At 39.5% G+C, this 12,647-nt stretch overlaps 1 protein-coding gene across 2 annotated transcripts in view; it reads right to left on the bottom strand.

The window, feature by feature from the left end:
- Positions 1–504: 504 nt before the first annotated feature.
- plxna4 (plexin A4) overlaps positions 505–12,647 on the bottom strand; it is a 223,119-nt gene continuing 210,976 nt past the window's right edge. For both annotated transcript variants that reach the window (XM_056455758.1, XM_056455759.1), the window contains exons 29-32: positions 12,383–12,552; positions 8,450–8,662; positions 3,774–3,924; positions 505–3,608 (exon numbers count right to left, since the gene is read on the bottom strand). In XM_056455758.1, coding sequence (XP_056311733.1) covers positions 3,513–3,608; positions 3,774–3,924; positions 8,450–8,662; positions 12,383–12,552 — 630 coding nt within the window. In that variant the 3' untranslated portion in view covers positions 505–3,512. The remainder of the gene's footprint in view (positions 3,609–3,773; positions 3,925–8,449; positions 8,663–12,382; positions 12,553–12,647) is intronic.

The raw sequence follows: 12,647 nt of genomic DNA, 5'->3' as shown, positions 1-12,647 counted from the left end.
AGTTTCTCGTTAACTGAGAGAAGCGTTACAGTGCAATGAGATGAAATGTAATAAAGGTTGGCAATTGAGCCCTCTGGCCTCAGGAGAGACATCAGGAGGTTAAAGTCTGAGTTTTTGTTTTTCTGCAAGATGATGGTTGTAAAAATGCTCTAGTGTTATTGAAGGTGGAATAGATAGCAAGATCTAGTTTAGAGCAATATGCATGGAGGTTAAAAACCTTTAATCTTTAAAGATCTTTAGATTAGATATTGGTGTGCAAATCTAGAAATTTCCTTTTACTCTGTCTCTTCAGTGTTTTTCATAGCTTATATTCTTTTCATATAAAGCCTTGTTGGAAAAAGTTTGTTTGGAGAGTTGTGGGAAGAATGGGCTTTGTGGGAGCGGCCGCTGCAGAGCTCTTCTGTTTCCTCAATTTCTGTTTCCATGGAAACACTGGCTTCTCTGACTTCATTAAGCTAATTCAAAGCAAGGTAGAGGCACAAAATAAGCAAGAAAGACTCCATCTTTTTCATAATAAAGTTTATTCTATATTACAAATAGTATTTTGTTCTTGACTGCAAAATAGGAATGCATTATATTTACATACACAGGTATACAATTAATTATAACAAAGTTAGAGAAGCTTGCCTTTCTGCTGGTCTCTCTCTTTCTCTCCTCCCATTAGGATAACTCATCTTGCATCAAATCTGGAAATATTAAAAAGTCTATTCGAACAGGTCTCTGTAAAGCCTGCTGTAACACTGAGCTAGTTCTTACAAAATGTTCAAGGTGGAAACTTTATCAGGTCTTTTGAACAAACAAAGGGTGAGGGTGTCGTTCTGTTAAATGTACATGGGAGATGAAACATGGTACATAACAAGGATCAGAGCCATGAGGGAATCCAGGAACATATCAGCTTTTCAAATTTATTTGTGAGCAGCTCATTTAAGACCTCTAATGACTTCTCATTAAATTATTACATTTATTTTATTGTTTATCCCATTAGTTGGGGGCAGCTGTGTACCTGAAATACCATAACACAATCCTGTTACTAAGCTATGCTGCAAAATAACACAAGCGAACCCAAAGCTATCACACATACAAAGACAATTTCCAAAACAACATTAAAAAATAAACTTGTGGAATGATAATGGAATTCTAAAAAACTTATTTTCATCAAAATGTACAGAAATAAAACAGGAATATAATATATGGTAAGCTACAAAGTAAAAACAAACACCTTCAGGGAATCAAGCTTTTATAGCCACACATTAAAGACGCCCAACAAATCAAATGTTGTGAAGATCACCAAATAGCATGTTAGGTTCCAATTGGCATGTAATGTTGTGGTCACATTTGTTCAGCATAAATGTAATAGGTGAATGAAATCAGGAGGACATCTTTTGAGAAAGACAATCCACCTGACAGGAAGAGCAAAGGAGTCTGATGAATGTCTAACAAGAGTTTGGTTCAGTTTAGAAATTACTAGTAGTATTAGATAAATTGATAGCAAGGCAGTTCATTTCATATCATCCAAATAGGTCAGCATGCAAGGGTATATACTATATTTGTTTAAGGTTTCGCCTTAATCTTATTAGCATCTAACACATTCACAAAACATGGTCATGGCAGTTGAATGGAAGGGCAGGATAAAGGTTCCACCTTAACAGAGGTTGCAGTTTTGAAGATGACAGCCACTTTTTACCATCTCGTTCTTCCAAGCAAAAGAAAGAAAAGAACACATCCACATCATCAATTGCAAGGCTTATTTTTTTTCTGTTTTCCTTTTTTCTTTTTTTTAAAGTTTAAATTGAAATACATGCGCTGAAAAAGCCAATAAAGCACCCAAGGTGGACCTGGGCTGATTCTCCACACATTAACATCACCACATAGGGTACGCTGTCAAGGGGAAAGAAGGGGTCAGAGGACAGAAGAAAGGTGGGCAGCTAAATTGTCTCTTTCCCTTGTCAAAGATACATCCAATACTTTTTTTCATCCTCATCTGACTGTCCTTTTTCTTTTGGAGCCACTAAGCCCAGGTAGGAGTCATCTCTCAAGGCCACCGGCACATTTAAACTACAGCAAGCCCTTAAGCTTCAGATCGGGATTTCTTTCTGCCCTCCCAGTTGTGCAATAACCAAACTTGGACACGCAAGGGTAAGTACAGGCTCTGTACAGTGCAGAGCATAATGGACAGAAACAAATATGGGGCTGCAGATAAAGCGTTAGCTTTATACTGCAGGTCATAAAACAACCAATGCCTTGTGTTTACTTCTCAGGGGTAATTTATTCACTTTGCTCTTTTTAAATTGGGCTCCTTTGGTTTTCCGCTGACCAACTTTGTCCACGTGTGGGTTTTTCTAGAGGCTTCCAGAGTGTTCGTTAAGGGTGGGACCCTGTGGCAGTCAACAGTGCAGGCTGCATTTGTGCACTTTCAATAATGCACCATTTCCCCCCATTAAAAGCTAATTCTGAGTAGAATATTTTGCAATTAAAGTCCCCCTACAGGATGTGTGAACTGAGACACCTATTGAATGTGTGCTTTTTTTGTAAAGATTTCTTAGTCCTCTTGCAGCACAGCGTAGGTCCTGGGAACCTCGCTGAAGTACAGAGAGAAGGTGTCGCTCTCTGGCAGAGGTGCGTGTATGTGTGCTTGCTTCTAAGGGGATTGAACCTTGGCTTTCCTCCACTCATATAGATAAGAGAGGATAAATTCAGATGTGCACAAGCCGGATAGATGCCAAAATGAAGGCTGGGGTTGAAGTGGTGAAGATGTGGGTATACCACAAGATGAAAGGTCTTGTCTTTCAGTTTCACTTTTTAGTAAGGTCCCGGAAGAGACAAGAGTATTGAAGCACGAACTTGTGTCCTGCTGTGCACCAAAGGTTTTGAATACACCTTACTGTCTTTGAAGTAAGATTAAGCAGGTTGGACCTCCAGGCTTGATTCTCTTATCAAAGCTTATATATGATCTTGCATGTCCCGTAAATCCAGTATCCTCAATGTGTTTGTGTCTTTTGAAATGGCCCAAATGGTCTGCATTCTTCAAATGCATGCCGTACCATTTTTTCATCTTGCGTTTCAGTGTTTAATAAAGGTACTACAATGAACTGGACACTATATTAGTGTCGCACACTACCCTAGTCATAAAAGTCAGAACAAATTGACACCAAACATTGTGGTTTCTGCTTAACAGCTAAACTTTGAAGGCAACAGAAATGTTTTTTTTCTTTTCCAGTCAGGGAGAAGGATGGAGGATGCAGTGAAGTGGAACTCATAGGCAGCCATCCCTTCTCTACACAGCAGAGCTGGATGGCCACCCATCTACTGCATCATGGGTAATGTAGTCCTTGGCTCCTCCACCCACCATCCAGTTCCCATCTCTACTCTTCTAGGAAGCAGAACTAATATGATGCAAACACTTTTTTGTGGGAAGATTGCAAACAGAAGAGATGAGATAGATGGATAGGTCTTCACTCAGGCACGGCTTGGTTTCCGATGGATCTCCCAGTGCACTCTGGGAAATGTGGTCCTCAGCTCTCCAGGCTCATGAAGGCGACCACCTGCTCCAGCTTATAAGCCAGTCTCTGTTTTCTGGCACCATCATCCTGTTCTAGTGCAGACACAATCTGCCAAAGAGAGACGACACATCAGCTACACATGCCATCAAGTAACCATATATTCCTTTCATTCACACGTTTCTTTGGTATTTTATTTACTTGGCATTTTATCTAAATGCAATGAATTTACTTCAGATGATGATGATGTATTATGTTAGAAAGTGTTCTCAGTACCTCTTCTGTATATTTGCCAATGTAAGAGTAGATCTCGCTGAGGGAGCTCATGGTGTTGAACTCATTCATGTGCATGCGGGACTGCTCTGCCAGATATGCATTCATATCCTGGTCACTGATGGCCGGCATCTTACTAATGTCGGAGTAGTATCTGCAAAAAAAAAACACAGAATTAGATAAATAGCAGCAATTCTTTAAAGAATACTTAAAGCGACAGTGGTGATAGAGTTTGATCATGAAATCTATTTATAATTTAATGTAGAATAATGCTTCATGGTCCTTTCTGCCACTGACCGAGAGCTGTCCCTCCCCTTACAATCAGTTCGGCATTTACTTTCAGTGGCAGTACAGCTGCGGCTTACATCAGTGAGTGACTGAGACTTAATGAGCCGCTGTCCTTGAAATTTTTCCAGAGATCAGCAGAATCTATAGGATGCTGGAGCATTCAATATATATGATCCACACATATGCTAACACTAAATACAAACAAACAGCACACACATATACAAGCCCACACTTACTGTAGAAGCAAACAGTTACAAAACTGCTGCCTACATAGACTATATTCCAAACATAACGGAGCCTCATTAAAGGTTTTAAGCACTGTACTTGGCCAGAATATTTTTGGATTTTGTAATTGAGTTTGATGTTAGCATGTTGCTAAGGTAATGATGTGACGTTCAAATAAGAGTAAAAACATACTGCACACAAATCTTATCCATAATCTTAGTTTTGAATGAAATATGTTAATTATTATAATACCTATATCTGTTGCTGCATTCACCATCTTGGACTTTTTTTTTTCACTGAACTCCATTAAGGATACATGTGATGCTATGGGGTATGTTATGAGGCAGTATACTGTAATTAGCATGCCTATCTTTTGGAACAGCCTTCGTGCCTGGTGAGCACCCACGATGCATTAAAATGCTGTCTCTGTAGGCAGCTACAGATCCGTTGCTCCGTTTTGGAACGGAGCAACATGATCTGTTGGGTTTGGGTAGCTGGTGCATGAGAGTGAGTGAAAGAGTGTTGGTGGAGGAAAAGCAATCAGTCACTGTCACCTGCAGCTGCAGAGGCTCTGTCGACTCTTTAATTAAGGCAGGTCATTTACATTTTTAATTCCTGCACCATGCCAACTCCTGGACTCAACACTTTCACCACCTAACTGGTGGCAAGCATGTCTGTTTCAGGATCCCGTGAGTGCATTGAGTGGCAGGTACGTGCTGCAATGCACCATGGGGCATCAGTGGAGGAGAATGGCATGATGTTGAATGAGACAGATAGGGAGAGGCTAATATTCCTAGGTATGCCCTTCCTAAAGGAATCTATTCTCTAGTGACAGATAGAATCCAAAGATGAGTTCACACATTTTAGTTTAGCTTCCCTCTCTGTATCCGCAGCTTCCCAAGGCTAATGACTGGCAGCTCGCCTGGCACTAATTAATAACATATTTAAATGTCAGCTGTTCGTCAGCCAGAACGAGTCCATGCTGGTTATTCTTTTTTATCGTGAATGTATTGCAAATGTCCAAATACGGCCTTGCTACACTGCCTGACCAACGAATCACCACGACTTTATAATAATGGAGTGGAAATGGCATTTAAAAATACATTTATTTAACAGAAATTATAGTTAACAACTATTTTGAGACTGTAATTAACATATATATATATATATATATATATATATATATATATATATATATATATATATATATATATATATATATATATATATATATATGTCACATTTTGGGGACCAGTTTTTGGGACATTTTACTGACCAAGATTTTTGCCTCAAAAATAACTTCTTATTAATAGTTAGTAAGGTGCTGTAAATTTTAGTAATGGAGTAGGATTAAGGGATGACTGGCAATAATGTTTTCTTCTATAAGACTTATACAAAGTTCTGATATTTGAGGGTTTCATTTCAAGGAAAAAGTACAAATTTTCCTATGGGTATGGTAGCCAGGACTCCGAATTCAGCACCCCCTGTCTCATTTATCTCTTTCCCCAAAACAGGTCAACCCCACATTCATAAAGGCATAAAGGATCAAAGGCAACACTTCACCACCTTTGCTTGACTCAATGGCTTTCTTGCTGGGTAATTTTTGCCTGGCTCTCTTTATAAGCCCTGCAGTCTCGAATATGTGTCTGTCCCAGCACAGTACACATCTCTAATCAGGGTTTGACATTAACACCTGCCAAATGCGGGTAGAATTCAGCTTTGGCAGGTTAGACAGCCACTCCCACTGGCTGGTTGAAAATATTTTTTTTAATTAGTTTTTTAAAGCAGGGTTGCCACTTTCACTTTAACCATTTTTTGAACAGATTATTAATAGACCTAACCGTGTGCGCATTATTTTTTTAAATATGGTTTAATTATCATGCTTTACAATAACATGGCTTTAATAGATTAACTCTCTATTTATGTGAAGTTTATTTATAAACTTATTTGGAGAGGATTACATGCTTATGATTTATCACAGCCGGTCTCGCATTAGCTAATCATGATCTCCCAATCATATGATTTCAAAAGTTGCTATAAATAACCACAGTCTTCAGTCCACATTTATCTTCCCCCTTCCTCCCCATTCTCCTCCTTTACCATAGATCGGGCGGCACAGCGGCTCAGTGGTTAGCACTGTTAGCCCCACAGCAAGAACACTGCCGGCCCTGGTCCCTGCCAGGCTGGTGGATGTTTCTGTGAGGAATTTGTATACTCTCCCTGTGTCCACGTGGGTTTCTCGCGGGTTCTCCGGTTTCCTCCCACCATCCAAAAAATATACATAATGCATAACAGATTTAGCAAATCAGGCACTTGTCTAGCTCCCTTCTTCTCAAGTGTTCCCTTAGCTTCTGCAGCCGGGGAGTTTTTGAGATCCACCTGAGCTCAGGATCCCCTCTCGCTTTGCGAACAGGAGGGAGTCCTGGGCTCGAGGATCCTTTGAGCTCAGGGCTCTCTCCAGGGACAGCTTGCCAAACAAGCTTTTGATCGATCATCAGCTAAGTGTGAACTCTTGAAGTATAGTTAACTGGTGATCTGTGACCTTTAGCCTGGACAGACTACTCTGCATAGTTTTAGATATATGAACATAATCTTTTAAAATATCAATTGTTTTTTCACTTTTTTGAATAAAAAGTGTCTGTATACAGCTGTATTTTATTTGTTTTGACACATTATTTAAAAATTGTGGCTAAGAAATAATTAGATTTGAATGTGACCTTAAAACCACAACCCATGCTTGAGCGAGGTCATACACTTTGGAAAACTACTAGCCACAGTAGCTGGTGATCAAAAAAGTCTCTAATCTATAACTCTCTCCAAATCATCTGAAAACAACAACAAGAACGATTGTCTCAATCAGCACAGATCTGTCACCTTCTAGGATATTACTGAAATACAACCAATTAGTGAGCAACATGAGAGCTGTAACTCAGAACAGAATGTATGGCTGAGAATGTAGATTGCCTAGTTTAAACACATAGATGTCAGCACCTTTAATTAAAGGAGGCCTTTTTCACCTCAGTAGGCACATTTTAGCATGATCTCAGTCCTTTAAGATATGTAACACATTAGCTAATGCATGAAAATGAGCTTTTCCCCCATCTCAGCTGTTGTGTGGTTAATGTGAGCTGGCAGCATGATTAGGGTCTTATCATTTTCCCCATCAAGCTCGTCTGCCAGCTACCTATCTTTTCCAGTAGACGCTAATACCTCACGGCAAATAAAGACGTTCGTCAGACACTGAGGGCAAGTGTGTGTTAGCCAAGACACGCGGCACTGATGAGTTTTATCAGCTCTGTTTACTAAAGGGTGGTGGTAGACCAACGCTGTGCAATGCACTTGCTATGTGAAAAAAGCTGTTGTCTTTAGAAAACAATGGAATCATAGAAAGCTCTTTTACAGTCCTTGCATGTAGGACGATGGAATTCTACAGCTCTATTTACCTAAGATTCTTCTTTCTTGGCATTGTTAAACGTAGAGCCTCTGACCCAGAGGATTGTGGGAAAAGCAGAAAAGTTTGCCTCTCTCACCAAACATTGACTAATTGCTCTGGTGCAGTGTTGGGTAGACCCAGAAGATCTAGTGAACTACAATAGAGCTGCAATTCATCATCCTGGAGCTCTACTGCACACTTCAGTCTGATTACCAGCAGCTACACACACTCACACAATACCTGCAGGACATAATACAACTCTTTGCTTTTATGCACACTGTTACCCATGTAAACATCTTTGCATCTTGTATCTTTTCATCTCTAATTAAAAATATTTACAAATTCACAACTTATTTTCTGCTTTAGTGCAGAGCTCATTAATATTTACAACTATTCCAAAAACGGTGAAAACAAACCACCTCATATAAGGGTTAATTCCTAGGATTGGACATGATCCTGCAAAACTATTTCTGGAGAGTTTTTGCATTTACCTAAGCCACATACCTAGATAGGTCAGAGAACGGTTTAATATATTATTTCAAGTCATTCTAGTGCATCTAAAAATTGTAAACAGAAATCAAGCAGGCCACGGAAAGTCTGCTCCTTTGGGTTTGTCGGGCTGTGAAGGTCTTTCAGATTGTGATTGACAAGTCTAACAAGAGTTTGACTGTTCAATCACTTCATAAGGACTAGAAAGAAAGTAAATCTGAAACATAGACATGTTCTTGCTCACCTCTCCACCCAGCTTTTGTAGCTGGGAATGTCCTTGGCGTACAGCAGCTTGTTAGAAGGCGAGTCTTTGCCTAGACGGTGCTCTGACGTTGAGCATGAATCCATGAAGGTCTGTGCCACCACAGACAGACAGGCGTCCGTGATGCTGCTCTTATGGATGTCAAACACAAACTGTGGGTTCTTGATAACATTCACCCAGAATCGTAGAGGTAGACTGTGGAAATCAGAGAATAGGTTATGTTTTTTTTTCAAAAGCTCTTTTAATGCATAAAAAGCAGTTGCAGAATAGGATGCTGTGATTTTTAAAACCTGTTTTCATTTGAAATGTATATTGATTCATATTAATAAATTATATCAGTTTGATTTAGATGTGCACAGTCTGTTTTTCCAACTTGGAATGATAGCAAAAATATTGGTGGCATACTCAAGGGTATTTTACTGATATATCTCATATTAGTTTGTTTCTATCTGCTTTCCGCCCTGCATTCGTGCACCTGTCTAAAACAATAAATGTATACAAGGCTACTTTATACCCTGGCCCATTTGCACCAAAGTGAAATCAACTTAGGCGAGGCCCTGGTGTGTGTGTGTGTGTGTGTGTGCGCGTGCATCTCTAGGGTCACAGATGGTGTTTGGTCTGAGACTTTATGCGTTTGTCTGAGACTGCAGAGTTCTCATTAATTTTCGAGACAGCTTTGGTTTTTGTCTTAGATAACAAAACTGAGGAGAAGAGACGAGGGAATAAGAAAGGACACTGCAGTGAAACGGACGCAGAGTTTCACATCAAAGGGAAAAAGAGAAAGAAAATAGTCAACAAAAGCTTTTCCATAGCGGCCCCCTCTCTATTGCCCTCAGAATTCATTTAACAATAACAACTGCACCAAAGAGGATTTAGGGAGCAAACCACGTATTATTACTCCCAAATTAATCAGAGAGAATCAACTGGGATTATCTGCGCTCTATCAAAAGGATATCAATGCTTTAACAACCAGTCGACACCCTCATAAACCTGCCACAGCTGGCCTCTGAGAAGATTGTATTCTCCGTACAGAACAAAAAGCAGAACGTGTCTAAAGCACCATACTTTAGAGAGAGCTCTCAGCCGAGTGAGTGAGTGGATCAGGTGATGGGAATGATGTCTGGATGGACTAGATCCCTGCTAAATATAGCACTCGGCTCAGTGGAGCTCTCTCTGGGAAAAGCCTTACATTCTTCTGCAAGTCTTTTGGGTTTCTTCTGCCTGTTTTTTTGTGTAAAGGTAGAAAGTATTGTAATGTGCAAAATGGTTCTGATTTACTAGAAAGTCATAGTTTTATGTCCAGAAATGGGCAAATTGAACTTAAACAATGCTTGTCTATCCAATATTTCTCTATGTTTGACTAGTTATTTTAAGAGGTTTATCTAGAAATGTGTCTGATTGAAGTCGGGTCAACTTAAAACCAGCCTAGTTTTACAGGAATATAAATGTGGAGTGATAAAAGCATTAAAAGGTGTCCATAATGTAGAAATGCGTCATGTACAGCTTTCACTTTCAAACCAAGCAGCATATCTCCCATAGCATCCCACTACTTAAATCTGCATTGGGAAATCTTTTGCTCACACTAAATTACAGATTCCTACCTGAACAGTAAATGTGTATTACACATTAAAAACAATGTACTTCTGCACATCTGTTCTTGACAATAGCCATTAACATGGGTTGAAAATGACCAAGAGTGAGTCTATAGTGTGTAATAGTGTTCACACTGGCAGCTGGAGGTCACCAAATTACTGTACTGCTGTTTTCTACCTTCCTGGTTGATTGCAGTATGGAACAGCACTCATTGGTAGTTGCTAAGAATCACTGAGCATCTGTAGAGTTGAACTATGCATAAATTTGGATGTCATGGTAGAAAATGGCACCCACTATTCTGTCATTGTGAGTCCTTGTGTGTGTGAACCCCCCTTGAGTTCTAAAGTGATAGCATTAATTCTAGTCATCTGCATTTCAAGTAGCTCAATTAAGAGAGTTAAATTACCCAAGCCAAACAAACTGTTTTGATTATCTGTATCCCTGCATTGACTGCTTTTATTCTGATTGGCAAGCTGTACCGCCCTATGCTCGCCCAGTCACAAGATAGACAATGGCATGATGGATGATTCACAAGAGCCGTGTCTATCAGCGATTCATCTCTGCCTGGCTTTGGGTAAAGATCTAATTAAGGCATCCTTTGATGCATTTGAAGAAGAAATTTTTAACAAAACTGGGCAATTCATCATTTACGTTTTGATTTGTCTGAATTGATTCTTTAGAGTTTGATAAAAGCTCATTTATATTTTCCAGGGGATTCAATATTCAAATACTGCATCCACTGATAACATTGCTTATACAATGTGTTTATTCTGCTCTTCAAAAAGGTTCAAATTTGCTTGGTTTAACAGTGCTGTAGGTTATTAGTTTTTGTGATCAAATACTTTATTTGCGTGGTCTAAATATAAAAGTAGTGCTTGCTTAAGACACAATCAAATAAAGAATAATTATAAAGAAGAGACATGGACATCTTAACTTGCCTTCTGAATTTTCTAAAAACTTGCATTTGCAAAATTAAAAAAAAAAAAAAAACGAGAACCCCTCAGTGCACACTGCACAAATTATTTCTCTGTCCCATTAAGAGCAGTTATAACGGGTAAAGAGAATTGATGAGCAAATATTAACAGGCTGTAAACAAAATAGTGATTATGCCTGTGCTTTCTCAGCCAAAACCATTTAGCTTTAGAGTGCTAAAATCCTCTACAGACAGCAAAGATGCCCCACCCACGGCACTGGTCCAATAAACGGCCTTTGTGGTGGCAGCAGCACATCTAGCCACACAGATAAAGCTGAGCCTGTTGTTTTGTGCACAATATCTGAAAATAGAGCCATTTCATTCTTTGTCTGAGGCATTAGTTGTCAGCAAAAAGCAGGCTAGCAATGCATTAGTCCTGTAGAAGACCCTCTCACGTACATTAAAAAATATCACAGATGCCGCGGTGGCATGGGGCTATAATGCCCCGCAATGAGTGTGAGATGATAAATCGCCATTTAACGTTCCGCTCTTTGTGAGAACGATTCCATTAATGTGTAATGCAAGAGTGACCCTCTGTGCTCTCCAAAAACACTTAACGCTCTCAAATGGCCCTGAAACATGCTGAGGGAGATGGGGGGAAATTAGGTCTATAAAACAGAGTAAATAGGAGACTGTACCCACTGCCTCCCTGCCGTGCCCTCACATCAATATCATCACTTCATCCCCCCACAGCCCTTTTGGGGTGATGCGTGATGGGACGCTGGCAGAGGCTAATGATATATTACCACTCATTAAATGTAATGCCAAGCTTTCTTTCCCCCTCTCATCCACTCCACCCCTCATCTCATACCCTCTTCCTTTCTCACTAGATGTGCTAGTTGTTTATTTAACCCCCACAACCCCCTTCCACCACGGAGACATACCTCTAAATTGGTTGGGTGAAATTAAGCGTTATTAATGAGAATGACCCATTATTAATTGTTATGGTGACATCCATAGTATGAGATACATCAGTAATATCACAATCTCTGCTTCCAGTAATTCCAGAAACGATCAGATGTGCTACAAATGCAGGCACATTCAAATCAAGACTTAAAACACACCTGTTTAGCTGTACCTTTACTGACTGAGCACTGTGCTACATCCAACAGATCACACTATTTGAGTCTTTCTTTTCTTTTGTATTTTTGTATGTAAAACCTGTTTTATCACATTTTTAATCAGTTTTTAATTATTTTATTATTTGTTGTTTTTATTTCTTATACTTGTATTTTATATGTCTTGTATTTTTGTTTATGTAAAGCACTCAATTAGCATTGAGTTTGAAATGTGCTATATAAATATTCTCTAGAATACAGTAATGAATATGAATGTTTGAGGCATCTTACCAGTTGCTCTTCCATGTGTGTCTGACGTGCGGGTCATGAATGTTGTGCTTGTCGGCCTGCTCATCCAGGAAGTCAAACATGTACTTGATAGCGAGAGGAAGAGCACTTCCTCTGTGTGCTGTGCTGAAGATGGTCTCAAACAGGTCATCCACAAACTTTTGCAGAGTGCCCTGAGGAACCACAAAGAGAGGGTTAATTTTCATCTATCCCGCCCCTTCTTCTTAGTCCTGTGCTTTAATTAATTAACTTGAACACACATCACGTG

This window comes from Danio aesculapii, chromosome 4 (genome assembly GCF_903798145.1).
Source record: "Danio aesculapii chromosome 4, fDanAes4.1, whole genome shotgun sequence".
In the NCBI taxonomy this organism is placed as follows: domain Eukaryota; kingdom Metazoa; phylum Chordata; class Actinopteri; order Cypriniformes; family Danionidae; genus Danio; species Danio aesculapii.
This window is presented reverse-complemented; position numbering and strand designations above follow the sequence as displayed.